Source organism: Pogoniulus pusillus, chromosome 12, assembly GCF_015220805.1.
Source record: "Pogoniulus pusillus isolate bPogPus1 chromosome 12, bPogPus1.pri, whole genome shotgun sequence".
Classification (NCBI taxonomy): domain Eukaryota; kingdom Metazoa; phylum Chordata; class Aves; order Piciformes; family Lybiidae; genus Pogoniulus; species Pogoniulus pusillus.
This window is the reverse complement of record NC_087275.1, coordinates 31,411,223-31,438,423: the sequence shown is the minus strand read 5'-3', so window position 1 is coordinate 31,438,423 and position 27,201 is coordinate 31,411,223. Positions and strand designations below refer to the sequence as shown.

General features: G+C 53.9%; 1 protein-coding gene and 1 long non-coding RNA gene across 15 annotated transcripts in view; one reads left to right on the top strand and one right to left on the bottom strand.

Annotated features, from left to right (window-relative positions):
• Nucleotides 1-7,471: 7,471 nt before the first annotated feature.
• LOC135179912 (uncharacterized) lies at nt 7,472-9,180 on the bottom strand. 3 transcript variants are annotated; one of them, XR_010304185.1, is made up of 2 exons: nt 9,096-9,180; nt 7,472-8,239 (listed from the first exon to the last, which is right to left on the bottom strand). It is a non-coding gene; the product is annotated as an uncharacterized LOC135179912 (long non-coding RNA). The 3 variants fall into 3 exon arrangements; XR_010304187.1 differs by lacking the exon at nt 9,096-9,180 and adding an exon at nt 8,853-9,086; XR_010304186.1 differs by lacking the exon at nt 9,096-9,180 and adding an exon at nt 8,450-8,654.
• Nucleotides 9,181-9,418: 238 nt separating this feature from the next.
• CNKSR2 (connector enhancer of kinase suppressor of Ras 2) overlaps nt 9,419-27,201 on the top strand; it is a 215,150-nt gene continuing 197,367 nt past the window's right edge. For all 12 annotated transcript variants that reach the window (XR_010304183.1, XM_064152025.1, XM_064152019.1 and 9 more), the window contains exon 1: nt 9,419-9,500. Coding sequence is in view for 11 of the 12 variants with exons in the window: in XM_064152025.1 (XP_064008095.1) it covers nt 9,437-9,500 (64 nt within the window). In the remaining variant the exon portion in view is untranslated. The remainder of the gene's footprint in view (nt 9,501-27,201) is intronic.

Below are 27,201 nucleotides of genomic sequence, written 5' to 3'. Positions count from 1 at the left end.
GGAGGCCCACACAATACCACCTATGTGTATTTATTCTCCTGAAGGCACAGCAAATGCTGGGTTTTGGAGCTGGCAGCTTCCCCCACACCTCCAACTTAGGGGCTGAGGCTTCTTTCCCCCCTCCCAAAAAAAAAAGCCCTCTGCAGCTGCATGGACACATTCACTGCCCCTCTACAGTTGACACCAAGCTGAGGGAGGAGAGTTGAGCTCCTGCTGCAGAGGGACCTGGCCAGGCTGGGTCAATGGGCTGAGATTCAGCAGGACCAAGTGCAGGCTCCCACACTTTGGCCACACTAACCCCATGCAGCTACAGACTGGAGGTGAGTGGCTGGAGAGCAGCCTGGCAGAGAGGCAGCTGGCAGTGCTGGGATGAGCCAGCAGTGTGCCCAGCTGGCACAGAAGGCCAGTGGCATCTTGGCTTGGGTCAGGAATGGTGTGGCCAGCAGCACTGGGGATGTGATTCTGCCCTGGACTGGCACTGGGGAGGCCTCACCCTGAGCACTGTGTGCAGCTCTGGGCCCTCACTGCAAGAGAGATACTGAGATGCTGGAGTGGGTCCAGAGGAGAGCAATGAGACTGGGGAGGGGGCTGGAGGGGAAGGCTGATGAGGAGAGGCTGAGGGAGCTGGGGGTGTGCAGCCTGAAGAAGAGGAGACTCAGGGGGGGACATTATCACTCTCTGCAACTACCTGGAGGGAAACTGTAGTCAGGTGGGGGTCAGGCTGTGCTCCCAGGCAACTTGTGACAGAAGGAGAGGGCATGGCCTGAAGCTGTGCCAGGGGTGCTTTAGGTTGGATGCTAGGAAGCACTTCCTCATGGAAAGAGAAATTAGAGACTGGAATGGCCTGCCCAGGGCAGGGGTGGAGTCACCATCCCTGGAGGTGCTTAAGGACAGATTGGCTGTGGCACTTAGTGCCATGGGTTAGCTGATGTGGTGGTAAGTTATAGGCTGGACTTGAGAATCTCAGAGGTCTTTTCCAGCCTCAGTGGTTCTGTGCTGCCAGCCTGCACTTTGCCCACTGCAGCACCAACCCTTCCCCCATGGCAGCATCAGGTTGCTGTAGCTGCACTGAGAACCTTGGCTGTCAGCAGCTCTGGGATGGAAAAAGACAAGACCCCACCACATTATCAGGCAGTCCTGATGTGGAACTCTTGGAGCCAGTCCAGAGGAGGGACCAAGATGCTGAGAGGGCTGCAGCAGCTCTGCTGTGAGGACAGGCTGAGAGAGTTGGGGCTGTGCAGGCTGGAGAAGAGAAGGCTTGGAGGAGAGCTTGGAGTGGCCTTGCAGGATCTGAAGTGGGCTACAGGAGGGCTGGGGAGGGACTATTGACAAGGTCTGGTAATGAGAGGAGGAGGAGGATGAATGGGTTTGAAGTGGCAGAGGGGAGATTGAAAGTGGATGTTACGAAGAAGTTGTTTGCAGTGAGGGTGGTGAGACACTGGCACAGGTTGCCCAGGGAGGTTGTGGAGCACAGAATCACCCAACGTGATCTTTTGATGTTAGGAAGAAGTGAGGGTGGTGAGAGACTGGCACAGGTTGCCCAGGGGGGTTGTGGAGCACAGAATCACCCAATGTGATCTTTGATCACATTGGCTGATTCTGTGCTCCACAACCTCCCTGAAGGTGTTCAAGGCCAGGCTGGATGAGGACTTGAGCAACCAGTACTAGTGGGAGGTGTCCCTGCCTATGGTGGGGGATGGGAACTGGATGATCCCTGAGGTCACTTCCAAGCCAAACCCTGCTAAGATTTTATTCTATGACAAGGCATGGGCTCAGACACCACTCTGATGGTAAAAAAGCCCCTGGGAACCAGAGGACAGATGGCAGCCCACTCATGCAAGGAAATGAACCCACTGTCTGTTTTCAAGGAGAGCAGCAACTTGCTTTGCATCTTGTCCCAAGCTGTGGAATAAAATACACTCTGGTAACACAGATACAGCATCCAAAGCATCAGCTAATAGCACCATAGACTCCTAGAATCATAGAATCAGGCAAGTTGGAAGAGAGCTCCAAGCTCCCCCAGCCCAGCCTAGCACCCAGCCCTGCCCAACCAACCAGACCATGGCACTAAGTGCTCCAGCCAGGCTTGGCTGCAACACCTCCAGCCACAGCCACTCCACCACCTCCCTGGGCAGCCCATTCCAGTGCCAATCACTCTCTCTGACAACAACTTCCTCACAACATCCAGCTTAGACCTGCCCTGGCACAGCTTGAGGCTGTGTCCCCTTGTTCTGCTGCTGGCTGCCTGGCAGCAGAGCCCAACCCCACCTGGCTACAGCCTCCCTGCAGGCAGCTGCAGACAGCAATGAGCTCTGCCCTGAGCCTCCTCTGCTGCAGGCTGCACCCCCCCAGCTCCCTCAGCCTCTCCTCACAGGGCTGTGCTCCAGGCCCCTCCCCAGCCTTGCTGTCCTGCTCCAAACACCTTCCAGCACCTCAGCAGCTCTCTGCAATGGAGAAGCTCACAATTGGACACAGCACTCAAGCTGTGGCCTGAGCAGTGCTGAGCTCAGGGGTGGGCACAAGAACCTCCCTTGTCCTGCTGCCCACACTGCTCCTGAGCCAGCCCAGGATGCCATTGGCTCTGCTGCCCACCTGGGCACACTGCTGCCTCCTCTGCAGCTCCTCTCTCCCAGCACCCCCAGCTCCCTCTCTGCCTGCCTGCTCTCAGCCACTCTGGCCCCAGCCTGCAGTGCTGCTTGGGGTTGTTGCAGCCAAAGAGCAGAACCCTGCACTTGGCCTTGTTCAGTCTCATCCCCTTGGCCTCTGCCCACCCATGCAGCCTGGCCAGGTCCCTCTGCAGGGCTCTGCTACCCTCCAACAGCTCCACAGCTGCTCCTAGCTTGGTGTCATCTGCAAACTTACTGCTGCTGGACTCAATCCCCTGCTCCAGTTCATCACTAATGATACTGAACAGGACTCAGCCAGGAAGCAGCTTCATTCTTATCAAATAAAGCCTCCCTTGTGAAAATCAGGAATCTATTTCCCAGCCAAAAGGTACAGAAGACTTCTTAACTGATAAAAAGCATTTTTATTGGTTGTTATCATTATGGGTTTGGTTTGTTTGCTTTGTTGTTTGTTTAAGTCCAGCTGGGTTTATTACTCCTCAGCTTCAGGCAATGTTAATTTACCTTTGCTTGTTTTCATCTTCCTTCCTCTCAAGGAATCTGCTTTAATATCCAGCACCAGAAAAGGAAAATCAACAACCAAACAAAACAGAAGTCTTCATTTGAGAGCTAAATTCTTTTCCCTAACTTCAGGGCAAGATTTCAGCTTCTCATTCCTGAGTACCTTGTCTGTTTTCCAGGCCCTTAGCAGAACACCCATGAAACCTCTGGGGGACCTGCACTTAAGCTTGCAGCCATCAGCAGTGCCAGCTGCCAAGTCTAGCTTCATGCACATGAACCAAACAGCAAGTCAGTGCACCAACATCACAACTCAGATCTAATACGGCCACTCTTCATGGAATCATAGAATCAGGCAGGCTGGCAGAGAGCTCCAAGCTCCCCCAGCCCAACCTAGCACCCAGCCCTGCCATATCAACCAGACCATGGCACTAAGTGCCCCAGCCAGGCTTGGCTGCAACACCTCCAGCCACAGCCACTCCACCACCTCCCTGGGCAGCCCATTCCAGTGCCAATCACTCTCTCTGACAACAACTTCCTAACAATATCCACCCTAGACCTGCCCTGGCACAGCTTGAGCCTCTGTCCCCTTCTTCTGCTGCTGGCTGCCTGGCAGCAGAGCCCAACCCCACCTGGCTACAGCCTCCCTGCAGGCAGCTGCAGGCAGCAATGAGCTCTGCCCTGAGCCTCCTCTGCTGCAGGCTGCACCCCCCCAGCTCCCTCAGCCTCTCCTCACAGGGCTGTGCTCCAGGCCCCTCCCCAGCCTTGCTGCCCTGCTCCAAACACCTTCCAGCACCTCCACAGCTCTCTGCAGTGGAGGAGCCCAGAAATGGACACTTCTGGCTCATGTTCAGCTACCAGCAATCCCCAGCTCTCTGCCTGGCTGCTCTCAGCCACTCTGGCCCCAGCCTGCAGTGCTGCTTGGGGTTGTTGTGGCCGAAGTGCAGAACCCTGCCCTTGGCCTTGTTCAGTCTCATCCCATGGCCTCTGCCCACCCATGCAGCCTGGCCAGGTCCCTCTGCAGGGCTCTGCTACCCTCCAACAGCTCCACACCTGCTCCTAGCTTGGTGCCATCTGCAACCTTACTGCTGCTGGACTCAATCCCCTGGTCCAGATGATTGATAAAGATACTGAACAGGATTGGGCCCATGTCCAGCACAGATCCCTGGGGCACACCACTGGTGCCAGCTGCCAGGTGGATGTGGCACCATTCACCACCACTCTCTGGGCCCAGCCCTCCAGCCAGTTCATATTCAGGCTTAGCAGTGCTCTACTTCAGCAGTTGTCCTGGTGACTAAGAAAGAAACCCAAAGTGCCTATTCAGGCACAAATTACTGCCCTGCTGTTATTTGCCATTTGTGTTGTAGCAGCTACAATTGCCAGCCCAGCTCTAAAGGCTTCTGCTTTTGGCAGTGTACAGTGGTACCTCCTGTGAAGTTGCAGGAGGTAGCTGTGCCCAAACTTACCTGCTGGATGCATGGATGCTTAGGCAGTTGTGTAGTCTGTAGTGCTGGGTCCAGGCTTGCATTCCAGTTGTAAACTCACTCCTGATCCTTTTATTCTTTCTTTCAATATTGAATTTTACAGTGTAATTACTTTTATAACCTAAGAAATTGAGGCTTGCCTACCAAGGACATGTATATTTAGCTTTTCTTCCTTTCTTTTTTCCTTCAACCACATTAATTTTTAATGCACTGTATGGACCTAAGTAATTACAAAAGATGAGTTAAGACCTAACTCTGCAGTTTAGCAGCTCTGCAGAAGCACATCCCATACATAAAAGGCCTGACTCATGCAGGTGTGACAGCCACACGAGAGGGCCACTACACTGAAAGACAAAAACAGCCCCAAAGGTTTGGGGTTAAAGCATTTTGGATGAGACATTTTTGTTTGGAATCACAGAATCATAGAATCGGGCAGGGTTGGAAGGGAGCACAAGGATCAGCCAGTCCCACCCCCCTGCCATGCCCAGGGACACCCTACCCTAGAGCAGGCTGCACACAGCCTCAGCCAGCCTGGCCTCAAACACCTCCAGCCATGGGGCCTCAACCACCTCCCTGGGCAACCTCTGCCAGGCTCTCACCACTCTCCTGCTCAACAACTTCCTCCTCACCTCCAGCCTCACTCTCCCCACCTCCAGCTCTGCTCCATTCCCCCCACTCCTGACACTCCCTCACAGCCACAAAAGTCCCTCCCCAGCTTTTTTGTAGCCCACTTCAGATGCTGGAAGGCCACAAGAAGGTCCCCTGGGAGCCTCCTCTGCTCCAGCCTGCACAGCCCCAACTCTTTCAGGCTGTGCTCACAGCAGAGCTGCTGCAGCCTCTCAGCATCCTCCTGGCTCTTTAAGGAGGTCAGCAGGAATAAAGCCTGGAGAAGAGGAGGCTCAGGGCAGAGCTCATTGCTGCCTGCAGCTGCCTGCAGGGAGGCTGTAGCCAGGTGGGGTTGGGCTCTGCTGCCAGGCAGCCAGCAGCAGAAGAAGGGGACAGAGGCTCAAGCTGTGCCAGGGCAGGTCTAGGCTGATGTTGTTAGGAAGTTGTTGTCAGAGAGAGTGATTGGCACTGGAATGGGCTGCCCAGGGAGGTGGTGGAGTGGCTGTGGCTGGAGGTGTTGCAGCCAAGCCTGGCTGGGGCACTGAGTGCCATGGTCTGGTTGGTTGGCCAGGGCTGGGTGCTAGGTTGGGCTGGGGGAGCTTGGAGCTCTCTGCCAACCTCCTTGATTGTATTTTATTCTTTTTGATTCCATTCTATTCTGTTCTACATCATTCAGCCCTCCTGTGTAACTTTTTAGCCTAGGAAAAGAAAACAATAATAGGAACAGGCAGCAATAAATTCTGAGCAAGCTGAAACCAAAACAAAACCCCAACCAAGCCAAAACCTCAAACACCACCCCCCCACCCCCCCCGAACCAAAGCCAAACAAAACACACCCTGGCTTTAGAATTCGTGGCTGTAATAGGTCATGAAGTTAAATACCATGGCTGGATAATTTTACCATTACTCATATTAAGCCAAATCCTCCCCACAACAGCCAAGCCAATACCCTTCAGTGAGAATGAGACAAGAAATGAGCAAGGAGTGGGATTTAGCCCAGGATCTGAGATTGGCTGTGCTCTGTGAGAAGAACAATGTGGGTATTGAGAGCTCATGCTCAATACATCACCTGTTTGCTGAAGTGGGGGACTAAGTAAGTGCCCTCTGACCACTCCATGATCTGCTAGAACCACTATAAAGGAGTGTTAAAAGTAGCAGATCCTGAGCACTGGGACAGTACTGGGTCACACATGCTTTACTCAGACACTTCTTCTGTCTGCAGATTGCCCTGGGGAGCTGTACCGATCCCAAGGCAAGACTTGAGGGTGCTGATGGATGAGAAGCTGGACATGAGCAGGCAGTGGGAGCTTGCAGCCCAGAAGGCAAATCACATCCTGGGCTGCATCCAAAGCAGTGTGGCCAGCAGATCCAGAGAGGGCATTCTGCCACGTTGCTCTGCTGTGGTGAGACCTCACCTGAAGTGCTGCATTCAGCTCTGGAGCCCTCAATATAGGAAGGACATAGACCTGATGGAGCATATTCAGAGGAGGGTCATGAAAAATGATCAGGGGGTTGGAGCAGCTCTGCTATGAGGACAGACTGGGGGAGCTGGGGGTGTTCAGTGTGGAGAAGGTTCCAAAGAGACCCAGTAGAATCATAGAATCAACCAGCTTGGAAGAAACCTCCAAGATCATCCAGTCCAGCCTATCCCCCAGCCCTATCCAGTCAACTAGACCATGGCCAGCCCCTAAAGGGGGCTACATGAAGGATGCAGAGAGGCTGTTTGCAAAGGTCTGCAGTGACAGCATGAGGGCAAGGAGAAGAGCAGATTCAGGCTGGATGTTAGCAACAGGATCTTTACTATGAGGGTGGTGGAACACTGCAACAGGCTGCCCAGGGAGGCAGCTGGGGCCCCATCCCTGGAGACATTCAAAGTGAGGCTCAACAGGGCTTTGGGCAACCTGATCTAGTGGAGGATTGTCCCTGCTGAGTGCAGAAGGCGTTGGACTGGATGACCTTTGGAGGTCCCTTCCAACTCAGACCATTCTATGACTGTATAATCAGGAACAATAGGCTTTCCTACACATGTCCTGAGAACTTACTTGTCCTCTCCTCACCCATGAAGAACTTTGCAGCACAACGAGAATGACACAGTGGTGCTATAAATCACATGCCAGGTTTCAGTCTCATCTGGGGTACTTCTAAAGCTTTCAAGCCACCGGTTTCTAATTAAAATGATGACACACTCTTTCAGCAATAACCCAGGATGGAAGGAACCTGCATCCTTTGCAAGCCTTTCATAAGGAAAGAAAAGCCAGCCTGAATTTTTAAGTGAGGTTTATTGTTTCAGTGGTTTTAGGTAACACAGCCTCTTCAGAGGCAGAGTGCCTCCGGTGTGCAGGCAGGAATGTGACCCAGCAGACACGTCTACAGCTCCAGCTGTCAGTAAAGGAAGAAGCTTCTTCTCAAGGAGAAATACATCCTGTAAAGTGAGGGGTAAGTTTAACTAATGCTGCTAGGGAGACTCTTCCTGGGTCTCCAAGCGTGGGTGTTACCAGCCCCGTGAGCGCCTTACTCGCCCTCATTGCTGCTGCTTGAGCCCCACGTAGGGAAACGGGAGAGCTTTTGTCGCTGTCCATGTCATGCAAAGGGATTCCTTTGCTGCTGCCACTTCAGAGTTGAGGAAATCCTCTCTTCTTTTTTTTTTCTCCCCCCTCTCCCCCCCTTACACATGCAGATATTAAATGTCAGCGTCAGCAGCTGGCGTTCAGCAGCCGACACCATCAGAGGGAACATCTCGATGGCCGTCTCTTGGCAGGAGAAGCAGGGCAGATGCAAGCGCAGGCAAAGCTGTGCCCTGGCCAAGTCACTAGCAGGAAAACACCCTTCGGCGGTATTTATCCTCCGCCCGGAGCTCCCAGGTGGGTACCACCTCCTCAGAGCAGAGGCTCGCAGGGAAGGTGCCTGAAAAACACCCACGGCCATCCTAGGAAGAATCGCTCTGTTCTTTAGGAGGGCCTCCTACAGACACTGTGGCCCTGGATCTGTGGGAATTGCCCCCTGGGGGCAGCCTCCAGGACAGTGCAGCCTGGAGGAGACAAAAGAAGAAGACAACGGCTGCAGCAGTGATGGTGTGCCGCCGGGACGGTGCATCTTTGCACTTGCAGCCATCACACCAAGGTGCGCTCAGCAGACAGCACAGGCAGGGCTGCTCCTGCGGTGCCCTCTCTGCTGAGGGTGTCCAACTCCTAGCCCGGTTCTGCTGGCTGACCTCGTTGCAGTTTGTCCCATTACTCACCCTCGGGGCGAGGCAGGCTAAATAACAAGGTGCAGCTCGTCTGCTCTGCGGGCCGCCAGCCTAGCCCAGCCAAGCCCAGCCCTCCCCTGCTGCCCGCCAGCAGCGGCTCCCTCCCGGCGTTCGGCGGCACCGTCCATCGCGGCCGCCTTCTCCAAAACCAGACCACCTTTGCCGCTCACGCAGCGATGCTTTCCTCCAGGGGCAAAAAACCCCAACCCCCAAAACCCCCGACCCCAACAGACCCAAGCGCCGGCTCGGTGCAGCTGGCTGCGCTCCCCCGCACCCCTCCCTCTGCCCCGTGGCTGCCCCGGGCTCGGCGGGAGCAGGTGCTCCTCATTGCTGCTGCTGCTGCTGCTGCCGCCGCCCCAGGCCCGCTCCCCCTCCCCGCCCCCGCCGCCAGCACCTTGCGAGTCATCCCGCCTCCCCCCTGCGTTCCCCCGCCCCGGGCGGCACTCGGGTGTCGCTTCCCATTTCACTTGGAGATATTTTCGGGTGGCAGGAGCCGCCTCGTCATTTCCGCCAGGAGAAAAAGACACCGGCGCGGCCGGCGCGGAGAGCCGCGGGAGCGGGCGGGCAGAGCCGCCTGCAGCCCAGCCAGCCTCCCGCTCGCCGCTCCGCCGCCGCCGCCGCCGCCTCGGGGACTGACCTCTCGGCGGGGCCGGGAGCCGCCGCCGCCGCCCGTGGGTCTGCGGGGGCGGGAGGCGTCGGAGCGTGCTGCTGCCGCCTCCTCCCTCTCCCTCCTCCTTCTCTATCTCCCTCCTCCTTCTCCCCCTCCCCGCCGAGCCGGCAACATGAACTGAAATCCCCAGAGGAGCACGGAGGCGGCGAGCGAGCGAGCGGAGGCAAGCGGGGATTTAGCGGCTCTTTTCCTCCCACCGCCGCCGGGCTCCGGGCAGTGCGGTCCCGCCGCTCCGCTCCGCTCCGCACAACCCCGTTCTTCGCCTAGAGAGCCGGCGGCCGCCCGAGCCCCGCACCCCGGAGCCCCCCATGGCCCTCATCATGGAGCCCGTCAGTAAGTGGTCGCCGAGCCAAGTCGTCGACTGGATGAAAGGTGAGGAGCGCTACCGGTACCGCACCGTGCCCCTCTCCCATCCCCATCCTCCCCCCAACCCTGTCCCCTCAGGTGCGGGTACCTCCGCGGTTTCCCCCGCACCGGGGTCCCGCCTCCCGGCACCGCCGGCTCCCCGCCACGTTTCGGCTGAAGGGTGGGAAGAGGGAAGGGAGACCTTCGGAGCCGCGCCGCTGGAGCGAGGCGGCGGGCCGGGGGGGCGCCCGGGGTCGTTTTCCCTGCTCCGTCCCCGGGTTTAAGCGTGGGGGCGGCTGGCCATCTCCAGCGGTCCTTAAAGCCAGGTGCGGGGGAGGGATGAGGAGCAGGCTGAGCCCGGGATGCTCCCGGCCAGCGGCCGCGGTGAGGCGATAGAGCCGCCCCCGCTCCCCGGCGGCGAGAGGATGCGCGGCCGGCTGCGGCCGGCAGATGCGGCGGAAGCCAAAGTTGAAGCTAACGCGGGGGCTCCGGGGCCCTGCGGGAATCGCGGAGCTGCGGCGTGCTGGGGAGCGGGGGCGGTGGTCGGGGTCAGTGGGTCGGTCCGCGCCCCCGGGAGCGCCGGGGTTCCCGCTGCCCCCCTCCCCCTCTATCTTCCCGCCTCCGCTGCCGCGGAACCGCCTCGGCGGGCGAAGGGGGGGGGAGGGCAACTCTCTTCCCCCGGCCGGGCAGAGCGCACCCACGCTTGGATAAAGGCGTGAGGCAGGGGGGGGGGATCGCCATCCCCGCCCCCGAGGGACAGCATTTAAAGACTCCGAGTTTCCACTGCCCGAAGGAGCGCGGGGAGGCGGCTGCCGTGCGCTTGCACCGCTGCTTCTCCCGCTCCATCCCCTCTCTCTTTCCCCCCTCCTAAATAAAGTCTGCCCAGCATAAAAACACAGACTTGCTGGAAAGGCTGGAGCGCACCGACGTGGCTTTAACTCCGCGAGTTAAAAACGTCGTCTTCTGCCGGTGGCGCTGGTGTTTGGTAGTGATGCTTTGGGGTTTTTTTTGGTGGTTGTTATTTCGTTTGGGGGTTTACGACCTTTAAATTAGGCTGCAGCTGTGTTTGGACTAAATCGCCAGCTAGAGCGTTAGGTGAAAAGACAGACTCGGCCGGATGGGTCCAACTTGAGAGCAACTGCGACATTGTGGGAGTTCTTTCTAACATGCTGCGTCCTACTAATGTGACACTTCCATCATCCTTAAAAATCTCAGGCTGTAACATATGTTTCCAGTTATTCGGTCCTGACATTTGTAGCCGTCGACTTGCCCTCCTATTCGACATCTTTTACATCGTTTTGCTCTTTCTGAACTGTTTTTTTTCATCCACATATATATATTTAAAAGAAAGTGGAATTTAATGCCCTAAGAAATTAGTAAATGTTAATAAAATAAGCTTGAAGGAGCTACAGGTGATCTGTAGGAAAGGCAAAGGCTTTTGAACCTCAGATAGTCCTACAGATATTTAGATGTCAATGTTTTTACTTCTGAAAGCCATAACTGGATGGGGCACTTAGTGCTGTGGTCTGGTTGAGTGGATAGGGCTGGGTGCTAGGTTGGACTGGATGAGCTTGGAGCTCTCTTCCAACCTGCTTGGTTCTATGACTGGCCAGGGCTGGGTGCTAGGTTAGACTGGATGAGCTTGGAGCTCTCTTCCAACCTGCTTGATTCTATGATTGGCCAGGGCTGGGTGCTAGGTTGGACTGGATGGGCTTGGAGCTCTCTTCCAACCTGCTTGGTTCTATGATTCTCTAAACTCAAACAACAACAACAAAAGCACAAAAAGGTCATGTAGAAGGCATTACTTTTTTTCTCCAAATCAGTCTCTCTGATGCTTGCTTCCTATTTTGAGATTGTAGGGGGAAAAAACAACCTATAAACAAACTTAAATGCTTTGCAGATGGTGCATTTTCAAAGCACTTACAAATACAGAATGCATCAGGGAGTTTTCATGAGACAGGTGAGTCAAATTGCTTGCTCTGCATTCGTGTTGCACTGATATAAGAATCATAGAATCAGGGTTGGAAGGGAGCACAAGGAGCAGCCAGTGCCAACCCCCCTGCCATGCCCAGGGACACCCTACCCTAGAGCAGGCTGCACACAGCCTCAGCCAGCCTGGCCTCAAACACCTCCAGCCATGGGGCCTCAACCACCTCCCTGGGCAACCCCTGCCAGCCTCTCACCACTCTCCTGCTCAACAACTTCCTCCTCACCTCCAGCCTCACTCTCCCCACCTCCAGCTTTGCTCCATTCCCCCCACTCCTGACACTCCCTCACAGCCTCAAAAGTCCCTCCCCAGCTTTTTTGGAGTCCCCTTCAGATGCTGGAAGGCCACAAGAAGGTCCCCTGGGAGCCTCCTCTGCTCCAGCCTGCACAGCCTCAACTCTTTCAGGCTGTGCTCACAGCAGAGCTGCTGCAGCCTCTCAGCATCCTTCTGGCCCTGCTCTGGACACTCTCCAGCATCTCCACAGCCCTCTTGTCCCAGGGGCTCCAGAGCTGGATGCAGGACTCCAGGTGGGGTCTCAGCAGAGCAGAGCAGAGGGGGAGAATCCCCTCCCTGGCCCTGCTGGCCACACTGCTGCTGCTGCAGTCCAGGCTCTGCTTGGCTTTCTGGGCTGCAAGTGCACACTGCTGGCTCCTGCTGAGCTTCTCCTCCAGCAGCACCCCCAAGTCCCTCTTCCCAGGGCTGCTCTCCAGACACTCCCTGCCCAGCCAGTGACTGCCCATATAAAATCAGTTGAGAGCCACAGGCTGGCTATATTGTAATGTTAAAAATGGTGAGGCTGGATAAATGTGCTTAGAAACCTGAGAGCTGTAGGTCTGTGTGTGAACCAATCCAGTTACTGCCATCGTGCCTAGGTTTTGGGTTCTGAACCTTGCTTTTAATTTGTTTACTTGGCTCTTAATGCTTGATTGCTTCTCTGGAGCAGCTGGATTGTTACTGAGCAAACACAGAGCTGTTGCTTTCCAGCTTTGCTTGCTTCATTTTGTCTCCTGGATTTGCAGATGAGCCTTCGTTTAGAGCGAGGTGCAAAGAGATGAAGCAAGCACCTGCCTTTGCTTGGCACTGCTGGAGCAAAGCCACCCAAGTGGCCACTCTCAGAATTTGGGGCTGGGAATGAGTATGAGCAGCACCTGTCAGCATGGGTCACACCTGTTTGATGGGCACACTTTGCTAAGGACTTCAAGTGAAGGATGAGGGCAATTGGTCTCAGCTGCAGCAACTTTGTTTTCCTCCCTTTACCCTTTGTAGGGTTGCAAACTTTGTTATTGAGAATCTGGGTGAATAAAGTGTTCCTGTGCTGCTTGAAATGCAAATTACACTTCTGAGAGCCTGACAAATAGCTTATTTGGTGGTTTAGGGGTACCCTAGGCAGTTCAAGAAGCAAAACAAACATGCAGTGGATATCAGCTGCAGCAGTGGAGGTTCCATCTCAATGCAGGGGGGTTTAATGTGAGGGTCACAGAGCACTGGGAATATTGCATCCACTTCTGGGCTCTCCTGTTCAGGAGGAACAGGGATCTGCTGGAGGGCTACAAAGATGATGGAGGGACTGCAGCACTGCCCTGTGAGGAGAATCTGGGGCTGTTTGGTCTGGTGAAGAGAAATATCTGTGGGCTGGTGGTCAAGAGGGAGGGGACAAAGTCTGCTCAGTTGTGCCCTGGGATAGCACAAGGTGTAATGGATGGAAACTACAGCACAGGAAGTTTCACCTCAACATGAGGAAGAACTTCTTGATTGTAAGGGTCCCAGAGCACTGGCACAGGCTGCCCAGAGAGGCTGTGGAGTCTCCTTCTTTGGAGACTTTCAAGTCATGTCTGGATGTGTCCCTCTGTGACCTGAGCTAGATTGTGTGGTCCTGCTCTGGCAGGGGGGGTTGGACTGGATGATCTCTTTGGGTCCCTTCCAACCCCTAACATCCTGTGAGCCTGTGTGGCTTCGTCACAACAGCTTAGCATTAGTGGTCTTTGACTTAGCATCCATGGAGTATGGGTTGCATAAGTCCCATTCAGCATCAAGATGTGAGAAGAGTTTATTGCTCATTGAGGTTATTTTACAGAATCACAAATGTTGAACCAGATTCTCTGGTCCTACTCTGGCAGGGGAGGTTGGACTGGATGATCTCTTTGGGTCCCTTCCAACCCCTAACATCCTGTGAGCCTGTGTGGCTTCGTCACAACAGCTTAGCATTAGTGGTCTTTGACTTAGCATCCATGGAGTATGGGTTGCATAAGTCCCATTCAGCATCAAGGTGTGAGAAGAGTTTGCTGCTTTATTGGGGTTATTTTACAGAATCACAGCTGTTGAATCCTGTTTTAACCTTTTCCCTGAAGTGAGTGCCCTGCTCTGTGTTTTAACCTATTCCCTGGAGTGAGTGCCCTGCTCTGTAATATGCCTGCTCAGAGCAGCTCTTTAAAGAGCCTTCTTGGGAACAGATCTCAGCGTTCAAAGCAAAGCCTTTCCCTGCAAAAGGGAAAATCCTCCTGTTTAACATTGTGTACAGTTATCTGAAAGCAAGGGGAAATGAAACACTTTGGATTTTATTGCCCTTAAGTGTTTTTGTGATGGTCTCCCTGCTACGACCTGCACGTTTGCAAGAAAAGGCTCCCGGTCTGGAAGCCTTTATTTGGGCAGAAGAGCAATTACCTCGGTGGCATTTTGGTCAGGGCAGTGAGAAAGCATTGGGCCTGATACTGAAGATACAGGAAAAGAGGATGGATAAAGTATTCCCACTCAAAAACGTTACATAAAACTGCTGGCTGCCTGGATAGGGAGCAGGCTCAAGAGCATGAGCTTTCATAGAAGCAAGCAGGCTGGCAGAGAGCTCCAAGCTCACCCAGCCCAACCTAGCACCCAGCCCTGCCCAACCAACCAGACCATGGCACTCAGTGCCCCAGCCAGGCTTGGCTGCAACACCTCCAGCCACAGCCACTCCACCACCTCCCTGGGCAGCCCATTCCAGTGCCAATCACTCTCTCTGACAACAACTTCCTAACAACATCCAGCCTAGACCTGCCCTGGCACAGCTTGAGCCTGTGTCCCCTTCTTCTGTTGCTGGGTGCCTGGCAGCAGAGCCCAACCCCACCTGGCTACAGCCTCCCTGCAGGCAGCTGCAGGCAGCAATGAGCTCTGCCCTGAGCCTCCTCTGCTGCAGGCTGCACCCCCCCAGCTCCCTCAGCCTCTCCTCACAGGGCTGTGCTCCAGGCCCCTCCCCAGCCTTGCTGCCCTGCTCCAAACACCTTCCAGCACCTCAGCAGCTCTCTGCAATGCAGGAGCCCAGAACTGGACACAGCGCTCCAGGGGTGGCCTGAGCAGTGCTGAGCACAGGGGTGGGCACAAGAACCTCCCTTGTCCTGCTGCCCACACTGCTCCTGAGCCAGCCCAGGATGCCATTGGCTCTGCTGCCCACCTGGACACTGCTGCCTCCTCTGCAGCTCCTCTCTGCCAGCACCCCCAGCTCCCTCTCTGCCTGCCTGCTCTCAGCCACTCTGGCCCCAGCCTGCAGTACTGCTTGGGGTTGTTGTGGCCAAAGTGCAGAACCCTGCCCTTGGCCTTGTTCAGTCTCATCCCATTGGCCTCTGCCCAACCAGCCTGCCATGTTACAAAGAGAGTTCCTCCAATGTCCTCTCCTTTAATTCCTTTGTGTGCATGGTCTGTGGATCCCTTAGTGGCCTGTGAACCATTGGACACTGGTCAGAGAGAGCTGTGCCTGGATCTGGCTCTGCAAATCAGTGACTGCCTGGGAAGATGCCTGCGCTAAGAAGCTGTGGATCAAAGTGCAGGTTCCAACTTTGCAAGTGAGGAGGTCATAAGGAGAGGAGCCTGTGTCAGCAGAGGAGTCTTTGCATGGTTTAAAATGATCCCTCTGACAGAAGATTATCTGTCACTGAGCTGGGAAAAGGAGCAGATGGATTAGCTCATCTCTCCCACAGGATGGCATATTGGATGGGGAGGATCAAATGAATATGGAAATGGAGCCGAGTGGTCTATTATTTTGCTTTCCATGTGGTTGGTGCTAATTTTACAGTAACCCTGCCTGGATCAGTGAGCTGAAACTGTGTCAATCACCTCCTCTGCCTCCCCTTCGGAGAGCATGTGTGGAGTCTTGCTGTAAGGTTGCAAGATGCTGAGAGCGTCGCAGGGGCGAGCGGCGTCGGACGTCACTGCTTTCCCCGAGTCTGGGGGGGGATGTGGCAGCTATGTGTGACAGTTTCTGAGGTGCTGAAAGAACTCAAAGCCAGGTCATTGCTTTGGTGGGCTTCTTCTCTGTTTAGACCTCAGGATGTTTTTAACTGAGCCTTGCAGTTTGACTTCTTTTGCCTGAAGGTGTCTATGGTAGCTGTGGCTTGGTAAGGACTTGCTGCTTCAAGCCATATCGAAGCACAGAATGGTCTGGGTTGGAAGGGACCTCCAAAGGTCATCCAGCCAAACCCCCTCTGCACACAGCAGGGACAATCCTCCACTAGATCAGGTTGCCCAAAGCCCTGTTGAGCCTCACTTTGAATGTCTCCAGGGGTGGGGCACCAACCACCTCCCTGGGCAGCCTGTTGCAGTGTTCCACCATCCTCATAGTAAAGAGCCTGTTGCTAACATCCAGCCTGAATCTGCTCTTCTCCTTGCCCTCATGCTGTCACTGCAGACCTTTGCAAACAGCCTCTCTGCATCCTTCATGTAGCCCCCTTTAGGGGCTGGCCATGGTCTAGTTGACTGGATAGGGCTGGGGGATAGGCTGGACTGGATGATCTTGGAGGTCTCTTCTAACCTGGTTGATTCTATGATTCTACTGGGTCTCTTTGGAACCTTCTCCATGCTGAACACCCCCAGCTCCCTCAGCCTGTCCTCTTAGCAGACCTGCTCCAACCCTCAATGGCTTTTCATGCTCCTCCTGTGGACCTGCTCCATCAGGTCTATGTCCTTCCTATATCGAGGGCTCCAGAGCTGGATGCAGCACTCCAGGTGAGGTCTTAATCTGCCCTACTCTAATCTGAAGCCACTGTCCCTCATCCTATCATTCCAGCTCCTCTGCAGCCTTCTTGTAGGCTGCCTTCAAGTACTGAGAGGTCATTATTAGGTCTGCTTGGGACCTTCTCTTCTCCATGCTGAACACCTCCAGCTCCCTCAGAGTGCCCTCATAGCAGAGCTGCTCCAACCCTCAATCACTTTTCATGCTCCTCCTCTGGACCTGCTCCATCAGGTCTATGTCCTTCCTATATTGAGGACTCCAGAGCTGGATGCAGCACTCCAGGTGAGGTCATAACCTGCTCCACTCTAATTCAAAGCCATTGTCCCTCATCCTATCACTCCAGCTCCTCTGCAGCCTTCTTGTAGGCCCCTTTCAAATACAGGGAGGTCATTATTAGGTCTCCTTGGAGCCTCCTCTTTCCCAAGCTGAACAACCCTCAGCTCCCTTAGTTTTCACTCAGTCCCAATGGCATTTAATGAATTTTCAGTGGCAGAATCTGTTCAAAGAGGAACTGCACCTGGAAAAATCAATATTGCTGTATCTAGCAAAGCTTAAATAGTTACTTCATTTGTTCCCTGAATGACAGCTCAGAGAGTTTATACTAAGCTCATACAGCTTAAACTGTTGTAATGGTAGTCATGCTCATAAAAGCTGACATCTGAGGCATGGAGTTGCTCTAAAGGCTTCTAATGCTGAGGAATTGGGGGGCTTTTGCCTTTAGAAAGTCTGCTCTAGAAGGATCTCAATGTTTAGAAGGTCTGGAGGAAGAGAAGAGGAAAGGTGGATGGGTTAGCCAAGTGAAAGCAGAGTGCACAAGTTCCCCATGTGGGTGGTTGAATGGATTTAAGACCTGAGTTTCTGCCTGCTCTTCACATAGAGAACTTCATGTCTGTTTTCAGTGGGCTGTGTGTGCCTGCATGAAGTCCTTGTGGGCAGCTGGGTTCCACTGGGTGTAATGGGAATGAGATCCATCAAGAGAGTCACAGAAATGCATCAGGAAGATCACAGAAATGCTCAGGAGAAGACACTGGGGATTGCCAAGTCCAATTCACAGCTCTGCTCCACAAGGTTCAATCTGAGTCATATCATAGAATTAAGCAGGTTGGGAGAGAGCTCACTCAGCCCAACCTAGCACCCAGCCCTGCCCAACCAACCAGACCATGGCACTAAGTGCCCCAGCCAGGCTTGGCTGCAACACCTCCAGCCACAGCCACTCCACCACCTCCCTGGGCAGCCCATTCCAGTGCCAATCACTCTCTCTGCCAACAACTTCCTAACAACATCCAGCCTAGACCTGCCCTGTCACAGCTTCAGACTGTGTCCCCTTGTTCTGCTGCTGGCTGCCTGGCAGCAGAGCCCAACCCCACCTGGCTACAGCCTCGCTGCAGGCAGCAATGAGCTCTGCCCTGAGCCTCCTCTGCTGCAGGCTGCACCCCTCCAGCTCCCTCAGCCTCTCCTCACAGGGCTGTGCTCCAGGCCCCTCCTCAGCCTTGCTGCCCTTCTCCCAACACCTTCCAGCACCTCAGCATCTCTCTGCAATGGAGGAGCCCAGAGCTGGACACAGCACTCCAGGGGTGGCCTGAGCAGTGCTGAGCACAGGGGTGGGCACAAGAACCTCCCTTGTGCTGCTGCCCACACTGCTCCTGAGCCAGCCCAGGATGCCATTGGCTCTCTTGGCCACAACATCATATCCAAACGACCCATTAAAGGCATCTAAAAGACAAGATGTTGTGGGAATGCTCTGACATGAAAGACTCTGATACTACTGCTGTAAAACACCCAAGGACTTGCTGCTACTGGGATCATTTTGTTCTATCCATGCACTTGCAAACCCTAGGGCTTTGGTGGTCCTGCTGCAGTTCTTAAACCCCTAGGTAGCAAGAAGGTAACTCAGCACTAAAGGCACAAACCCTCCCAGAGTGCTGGGATCTGGCAAACCAAACAACACTTAGAAGCAGGAAGGATGATTCCTGTGTTTAGGATCACTCTGCGACCTCCATGCAGAGCTCATTTATTTCTTTCCCCCCTGTCTTTCTAAGGCCCTAATTGTAAATAAAGTTTTCTTGAGATCTCAGGGAGAGTCCAGGGGATATGGGCTCTAATCTCATGGAATCACAGCATGTCAGGGGCTGCAAGGGACCTCCAAAGCTCAGCCACTCCAATCCCCCTGCCAGAGCAGCAGCACCCAGAGCAGCTCACACAGGAACACATCCATGCAGGTTTGAATATCTGCAGAGAGGGAGACTCCACAACCCCCCTGGGCAGCCTGTGCCAGGGCTCTGGCACCCTCACAGGGAAAAAATTCCTCCTCATGTTTAAATGGAACTTCCTGTGCCTCAGCTCCCACCCATTGCCCCTTGTACTGGCACTGGGCATCACCCAGCAGAGCCTGGCTCCAGCCTCCTGCCACTCACCTGCACTTCTTTATCAACATGAATGAGGTCACATAAACAATGATGAAGTCAGAGTAATCTCAAAGGGCCCTGGGGCTGCTCAGTCTGGAGAAGACTTAGAGGTGCTTTGATGAATGTTTATCAGTATCTGAGGGCTGCCAGGAGTGGGGGACAGGCTCTGCTCACCGCTCCTGGGGAGAGGACAAGGAGCAATGGGTGTAAGCTGCAGCAAAAGAGTTTCTGCCTCAACACAAGGGGTCCCAGAGCCCTGGCACAGGCTGCCCAGGGAGGTTGTGGAGTCTCCTTCTCTGGAGCCTTCCAAGGCCTGTCTGGATGTGTTCCTGTGTGATCTGTGTTAGGATTGTCCTGCTCTGGCAGGGGGGTTGGACTGGATGATCTCCTTGGGTCCCCTAACATCCTGTGAGCCTCTGAAGAGTTAAACATATCTCATTGTTCTAGTGGAAAGTGTCCCTGCCATGCAGGGGGGTTGGAACTAGATGATCTTTAAAACCCTTTCCAATGCAAACCACTGCATGACTTTGTGAATGTGATCCTGTGCAGCCTGCTCCAGGTGCTCCTAACTCAGCAATGAGGGGAATGGATTATGTGGGGAGGGGCCTGGAGCAGAGCCCTGTGAGGAGAGGCTGAGGGAGCTGGGGGGGTGCAGCCTGCAGCAGAGGAGGCTGAGGGCAGAGCTCATTGCTGCCTGCAGCTGCCTGCAGGGAGGCTGTAGCCAGGTGGGGTTGGGCTCTGCTGCCAGGCAAGCAGCAACAGAAGAAGGGGACACAGTCTCAAGCTGTGCCAGGGGAGGTTCAGGCTGGATGTTGTTAGGAAGTTGTTGTCAGAGAGAGTGATTGGCACTGGAATGGGCTGCCCAGGGAGGTGGTGGAGTGGCTGTGGCTGGAGGTGTTGCAGCCAAGCCTGGCTGGGGCACTTAGTGCCATGGTCTGGTTGGTTGGGCAGGGCTGGGTGCTAGGTTGGGCTGGCTGAGCTTGGAGCTCTCTGCCAACCTGATTTTATGCTTCTATGATTCCTAGATTTAGCCTGAATCATGGAGTTTTCTGGCCACAGTCCTCCTGCTGATAGGTTGGACTGGATGAGCTTGGAGGTCTCTTCCAACCTGCTTGATTCTGTGATTCCATTGGTCTAAGATAATCCTGTGTAGTTTGGGCTTCAGAGTGGTTTTGCCTATTTCCCCCTTGCCTCTCCCTCTGTCCTTGCTTGCTTCTCTGCTCTGACCACTGGGTTGTGTTGCACTAGGAGATAAAGCAGGCTGCTGTGTCCAGAGGGATGTCCTGGGCTTTGTCCAGGGAGCATCTGGGCTGTTGTATGTATATATATATATATATATTCATGTGTGTCACTACCTCTTCTATTTAGCCTACTTCTGTAAGTAACAATTTCATTTTACTTCCAAAATTTTGGCTCTTTTGATAAGTTTCCTTTGAGGGAAAGTAAATCCCAAACACTAAGTGGTGCAAAACCACCACTGAGGAAGACTGTGAAGTGGGCAAAGTTGAGGAGGGAGCTTTTTGTGCAGTGTGGGCTGGATTATAATGCTCCAAAGGCCTGTGAGCAAGTGGTTTTATGATAGAGGGGGGGGGGGAAAATGTGTGCTTGCATGTATGTATGTGCCTCACTTTAGGCTTTCACTTTTGCCTGCCTGATTTGGTTTGGTTTCCCATGGTTTATTGCATCAAAGGGACTTTGTTGTTCTGCTTCCCCTCATATTGCTTTTGCTCAGGCCCTTAATGAATGTGGTTGTTAGAAATGATTAGGGGAAAAAAAAGGCTGAGTTGGGAACCAGAACTTGGATGTTTAATAAGAGCAGGAAGAATGGTTTGGGTTCTGGAGCTTTAGTTCCTTGTGAAGTTTCTGTGGGTGACTGATGAGCCACAGGACTGTCATCAATTTGAACAGGATCCCAGAATGGCAGGGACCTCCAGAGCTCAGCCAGTCCAACCCCCTGCCAGAGCAGGACCTTACTTAATAGCATCACTAACGTCAGGGGCTGGGAGGGACCTCCAGAGCTCAGCCAGTCCAACCCCCTGCCAGAGCAGGACCTTATTTAATAGCATCACTAATGGCAGGGGATGGAAGGGACCTCCAGAGCTCAGCCAGTCCAGCCCCCTGCCAGAGCAGGACCTTATTTAATAGCAACACTAATGGCAGAGGCTGGGAGGGACCTCCAGAGCTCATCCAGTCCAAACCCCTGCCAGAGCAGGACCTTATTTAATAGCATCACTGGTGGCAGGGGCTGGGAGGGACCTCCAAAGCTCAGCCAGTCCAACCCCCCCTGCCAGAGCAGCAGCACCTAGAGCAGCTCACACAGGAACATATCCAGGTGAGCTTTGAATATCTGCAGAGAGGGAGACTCCACACCCCCCCTGGGCAGCCTGTGCCAGGGCTCTGGCATCCTCACAGGGAAAAAATTCCTCCTCATGTTTCCATGGAACTTCCTATGCCTCAGCTCCCATCATTGCCCCTTGTGCTGGCATTGGGCATCACCCAGCAGAGCCTGGCTCCAGCCTCCTGCCACTCACCTGCACATCTTTACCAACATGAATGAGGTCACCTCTCAGCTCCTCTGCTCCCAGCAGCACAGCCCCAGCTCCCTCAGCCTCTCCTCCTAACAGAGCTGTTCCATTCCCTTCAGCATCCTTGTGGCTCTGTGCTGGACTCTCTCCAGCAGTTCTGTGTCCCTTTTGAACTGGATGGGGACCCAGAACTGGACACAGTACTCCAGATGTGTCCTCCCCAGGGCAGAGCAGAGGGGCAGGAGAACCTCTCTGGACCTACCAACCGCAGCCTTCTAATCCAGCCCAGAATGGCATTGCCGCTGCCAGGTGCCATATCTGGAACAGATCAGGTGGTTTACAACTTGTCAGCCTGAAAACATTTGGGGGTTTGGTTTTTCTTTCCCTCCCAAGAAAAGCAAACTGAAATGTTGCAGAGTTGGAGAGCACAGGTAGTAGTACTCCATTAGCTTTGAAGTGGTGCTGTGAGGTGGATTTATGACTTGAGTGAGTAGCGAGTAAAGGTTGGGGAAAGATGTAGGGGAAAAGCAAATACAATAGTGCTGAAGTTGCAGTTTAACTTTGAGCTCCTGATCTTTTAAATGCATAGAGAGTTACTGGGTTTGTGACAGGGCAGTAGGAATTGCACTAAGATGGTTTGGGGGCCTTTTGGTGAGAGGAGTTTCACAGGATGGCATGGAGACACAGGCTCAAGTTGTGCCAGGGCAGGTCTAGGCTGGATGTTAAGAAGGAGCTCTTGGCAGAGAGAGTGATTGGCATTGGAATGGGCTGCCCAGGAAGGTGGTGGAGTGGCCGTGGCTGGAGGTGTTGCAGCCAAGCCTGGCTGGGGCACTTAGTGCCATGGTCTGGTTGGTTGGGCAGGGCTGGGTGCTAGGTTGGGCTGGGGGAGCTTGGAGCTCTCTTCCAACCTGCTTGATTCTATGATTGCATCAACCACCAAGATGCTATTAATTACCAAGATGCTGTTGTCCATGGGGAAGTCTAGACTGGATGTTAGGAGGAAGTTGTTGGCAGAGAGAGTGATTGGCATTGGAATGGGCTGCCCAGGGAGGTGATTGAGTCACCATCCCTGGAGGTGCTGAAGCCAAGCCTGGCTGGGGCACTTAGTGCCATGGTCTGGTTGGTTGGGCAGGGCTGGGTGCTAGGTTGGACTGGATAAACTTGGAACTCTCTTCCAACCTGCTTGATTCTGTGATTCTGTGTTAAGGGTTGGAAGAGACCTCCAGAGATCATCCAGTCCAACCCCCCTGCCAAAGCAGGAGCAGAGAATCCAGTGCAGGTCACACAGAAACACATCCAGACAGGGCTGGAAAGGCTCCAGGGAAGGAGACACCACAACCTCTCTGGGCAGCCTGTGCCAGTGTCTCACCACTCATCCAACCTGGCCTTGATCATCTGATTCTGATAGACTGGTAGAATGGTTTAGTTTGGAAGGAACCGCAAAGCTCAGCCAGTTCCAACCCCCTGCCATAGGCAGGGACACCTCCCACTAGAACAGGTTGCTCAAGGACTCATCCAGCCTGGCCTTGAGCACCTCCAGGGAGGTTGTGGAGCACAGAATCACCCAATGTGATCTTTGATCACATTGGGTGCTTCTGTGCTCCACAACCTCCCTGGGCAACCTGTGCCAGTGTCTCACCACCCTCAACCTGTGCCAGTGTCTCACCACCCTCACTGCAAGCAACTTCTTCTTTACATCCAGTTTCAACCTCCCTTCTGCCAATTTAAACCCATTCCTCCTCATCCTCTCATTCCCAGACCTTGTCACCAGTCCCTCCCCAGCCCTCCTGTAGTCCCCCTTCAGATGCTGCAACATCTTGACTGGTGATGAGCAAACCTCTCCTGCCGCTGTTGATCATCAGAGGAACGAAACCGCAACCGCAACTGGGATGTGTCAGCGCTTAGCAGCCTTGAGTGTTGCCATAGCAAATGCAACAGTTACATAAGCAAGCCACTCTGCAAATAATTCATGCAGCCAGATTGGAGGCCAATAAAAAAGAGGAGATGAGAATTGGTTTCTGAGTTGATGATTTTGGTTTTGTCAGGCAGGAGCTCACTCCCAAAACGAACTGTGCTGGCCGTGAAGCTCCTCGTTTAACGTTGCTCATTGACACCTTTGTTTGCTTGGGACATATTGGTTCTGTGTTTCTGTTTCAGCAGCTGTTGGTTAAAATATGGCCTCACAAGATGTTTTCTCAAGTGGTTTCTTGCAGCAGTTAGGTGAAGCTCTTCTCTCTGTTCCAGTCTTACTCAAGGCTTGGTTTCTGCCCTGCGGTATTTGAACCAAGGCGTTTAGAAATGCCTCTGCTGGTTGAATGGGTGGCAAGGAATTCATAGCATCAGGCAGGGTTGGAAGGGAGCACAAGGAGCAGCCAGTGCCAACCCCCCTGCCATGCCCAGGGACACCCTACCCTAGAGCAGGCTGCACACAGCCTCAGCCAGCCTGGCCTCAAACACCTCCAGCCATGGGGCCTCAACCACCTCCCTGGGCAACCCCTGCCAGCCTCTCACCACTCTCCTGCTCAACAACTTCCTCCTCACCTCCAGCCTCACTCTCCCCACCTCCAGCTTTGCTCCATTCCCCCCACTCCTGCCACTCCCTCACACCCTCAAAAGTCCCTCCCCAGCTTTTTTATAGCCCCCTTCAGATGCTGGCAGGCCACAAGAAGGTCACCTGGGAGCTTCCTCTGCTCCAGCCTGCACAGCCCCAACTCTTTCAGGCTGTGCTCACAGCAGAGCTGCTGCAGCCTCTCAGCATCCTCCTGGCCCTGCTCTGGACACTCTCCAGTATCTCCAAGTCTCTCTTGTCCCAGGGGCTCCAGAGCTGGATGCAGGACTCCAGGTGGGGTCTCAGCAGAGGACAGTAGAGGGGGAAAATTACCTCCCTCACCTGCATTTGGTTAAGCCAGCGATGTAAATCTGATCACTTTGCAGATCAGAGCTATGAAATGTGTATGGAATCAGAGAATGGAAGCACAGAATAGTCAGGGCTGGAAGGGACCTCAAGGTTCAGCCAGTTCCAACCACCCTGCCATGGACAGGGACAGTTCACACTAGATGTGTTGATTAGCTCTGGGCAGAGCTCATTGCTGCCTGCAGCTGCCTGCAGAGAGGCTGTAGCCAGGTGGGGTTGGGCTCTGCTGCCAGGCAGCCAGCAGCAGAAGGGGACAGAGGCTCAAGCTGTGGCAGGGCAGGTCTAGGCTGGATGTTGTTAGGAAGTTGTTGTCAGAGAGAGTGATTGGCACTGGAATGGGCTGCCCAGGGAGGTGGTGGAGTGGCTGTGGCTGGAGGTGTTGCAGCCAAGCCTGGCTGGGGCACTTAGTGCCATGGTCTGGTTGGTTGGGCAGGGCTGGGTGCTAGGCTGGGCTGGAAGCCAGTGATGTAAACCAGATCACTTTGCAGGTGAGAGCTGTCTAATGCATATAGAATCATGAAGTAGAAGCAGAGAATAGTCAGGGCTGTAAGGGACCTCAAGGATCAGGTAGTTCCAACCCCCCTGCCGTGGTCAGGGATACCCTACCCTAGACCAGGTTGGCCAGAGGGCTTGGACTCAGGCTGTGGAGGTCTCCTCCAACCTCTTATGTTCTCTGATTCTGTGAAAACTGAGCCTTTTTTCCCCCCTCTGCTTATCCCCCAAGGAATATTGTCTTGGAGAGAACAGCTGTGGGTGTGAGCTGGTAGGGTGCTTGGCATTTCCACTTTACATTTAGGTAGGAATTTAGGACACTTGGTACCTCAGCTGAAGTGCCTAGAACAGCACTTTCAAAGTGTTTGCTCCTTAGATGATTAGCAGCTGCTAGGGGTGCCATATGGTGGGAGTCTCCAAGTAACCTCTTAGTTCATATAGGAGTGTACCTGTGCAAGCCATAATTAAACCTCAACCAGCTGAAGTGTATTATTTTAATAGAGGGGGATGCAAAAATCTCTGCTTTTGCCTTATAGCTTCTCTCTCCTGTCTGTAAGAAGAGGGGAGGGGGGAAAAAAAAAGGCTGTTGGGAATGAGCTGTGGTTTTAAATTAAAGGTTCAGGCAGCTTTTTAAAGTAGATGGTTTGAGGTTTGAGTCAGCATCAAACCTCCAACCGTGCTTGAAGTGGCCCAATTGCTGTGTAGGTTTGTTGGTTGCCTTCACAGGGTTCATTTGCTGCCATTCAGCAGCACTTGACCAGGCTGGAGGGTTGGGCAGGAAGAAATGGAATGAAATTCCACAAGGACAAGTGTAGAGTCTGGCACCTAGGGAAGAACAACCTCAGGGAGCAGGATAGGTTGGAGATTAACCTGTTGGAAGGCAGCAAAGGGGCAAAAGGATGTGGGGGTCCTGTTCTAGTGGGAGGTGTCCCTGTCTATGGCAGGGGGTTGGAACTGGCTGAGCTTTGAGGTCCCTTCCAACCTAACCCATTCTATGAAGCCTTGAGCCACCTGTGCTAGTGGGAGGTGTCCTTACCTGTGGCAGGGGGTTGGAAGTGGCTGAGCTTTGAGGTCACTTCCAACCTAACCCATTCTATGAAGCCTTGAGCCACCTGTGCTAGTGGGAGGTGTCCTTACCTGTGGCAGGGGGTTGGAACTGGCTGAGCTTTGAGGTCCCTTCCAACCTAACTCATTCTATGATTCTATGAAGCCTTGAGCCACCTGTGCTAGTGGGAGGTGTCCTTACCTATGGCAGAGTTGGAACTGGCTGAGCTTGGAGGTCCCTTCCAACCTAACCCATTCTATGACTCTTAAGGCCTCTTGAAAATACCTCTGAGCAGTAATTTCACTGTTGGGCAGTGGAGTTTAAAAATCACAGAATGATTTGGGGTTTGGAAGGAACCTCCCAAATCATCTCCTGCAACCCTCCCATCCATCATGGCTTTTAATTCCTTAGCTGTTATTTCATTGCTGGGTTTAAACCGTGTGGATCTTTGCTCTTTGATGAAGTCTGTGGTCAGAAACTGATTCCTGGGAGCCCCTGGTAATTGAGTCCAAGAGCACAGTGTAGTGTGAATAATTTGGCATGCTCTGGCTGTGGATTTGAGTGAGAGGCTCAGCCTGGAAGCTTCTGAAAGCCAGGAGGATGCTGAGAGGCTGCAGCAGCTCTGCTGTGAGCACAGCCTGAAAGAGTTGGGGCTGTGCAGGCTGGAGCAGAGGAGGCTCCCAGGGGACCTTCTTGTGGCCTGCCAGCATCTGAAGGGGGCTACAGAGAAGCTGGGGAGGGACTTTTGAGGCTGTGAGGGAGTGTCAGGAGTGGGGGGAATGGAGCAAAGCTGGAGGTGGGGAGAGTGAGGCTGGAGGTGAGGAGGAAGTTGTTGAGCAGGAGAGTGGTGAGAGGCTGGCAGGGGTTGCCCAGGGAGGTGGTTGAGGCCCCATGGCTGGAGGTGTTTGAGGCCAGGCTGGCTGAGGCTGTGTGCAGCCTGCTCTAGGGTAGGGTGTCCCTGGGCATGGCAGGGGGGTTGGCACTGCCTGGTCCTTGTGCTCCCTTCCAACCCTGACTGCTTCTGTGATTCTGTGTTCATTGCACATAAGAGATTTCCATGCCAGTGTCCATCTGAGCATCTAAAAGGAGGAGGACAGTTTATCATTAGGAAAAATAAGAAAGTTGGCTCTGCCAGGACTGCCTGAGAGGCAAATAAGCTCATTTTTCTTGATGAATGGATGTTTCATAAGCTTCAGAGGAGTGTTTTAAATGTCTGCTTTAGCAAATTACATTACTGGCAGAGTATTTGATTGCCTGCATGAGTTATGATGGAGCTGTAGGAAGTCAAATGATGCATGTGCAATCCTGAGTCTTCTGGATACCTACAAGGCTGGGGCAGAGTGGCTGGGAAGCAGCCTGGTGGGAAAGCATCTGGGGTTGCT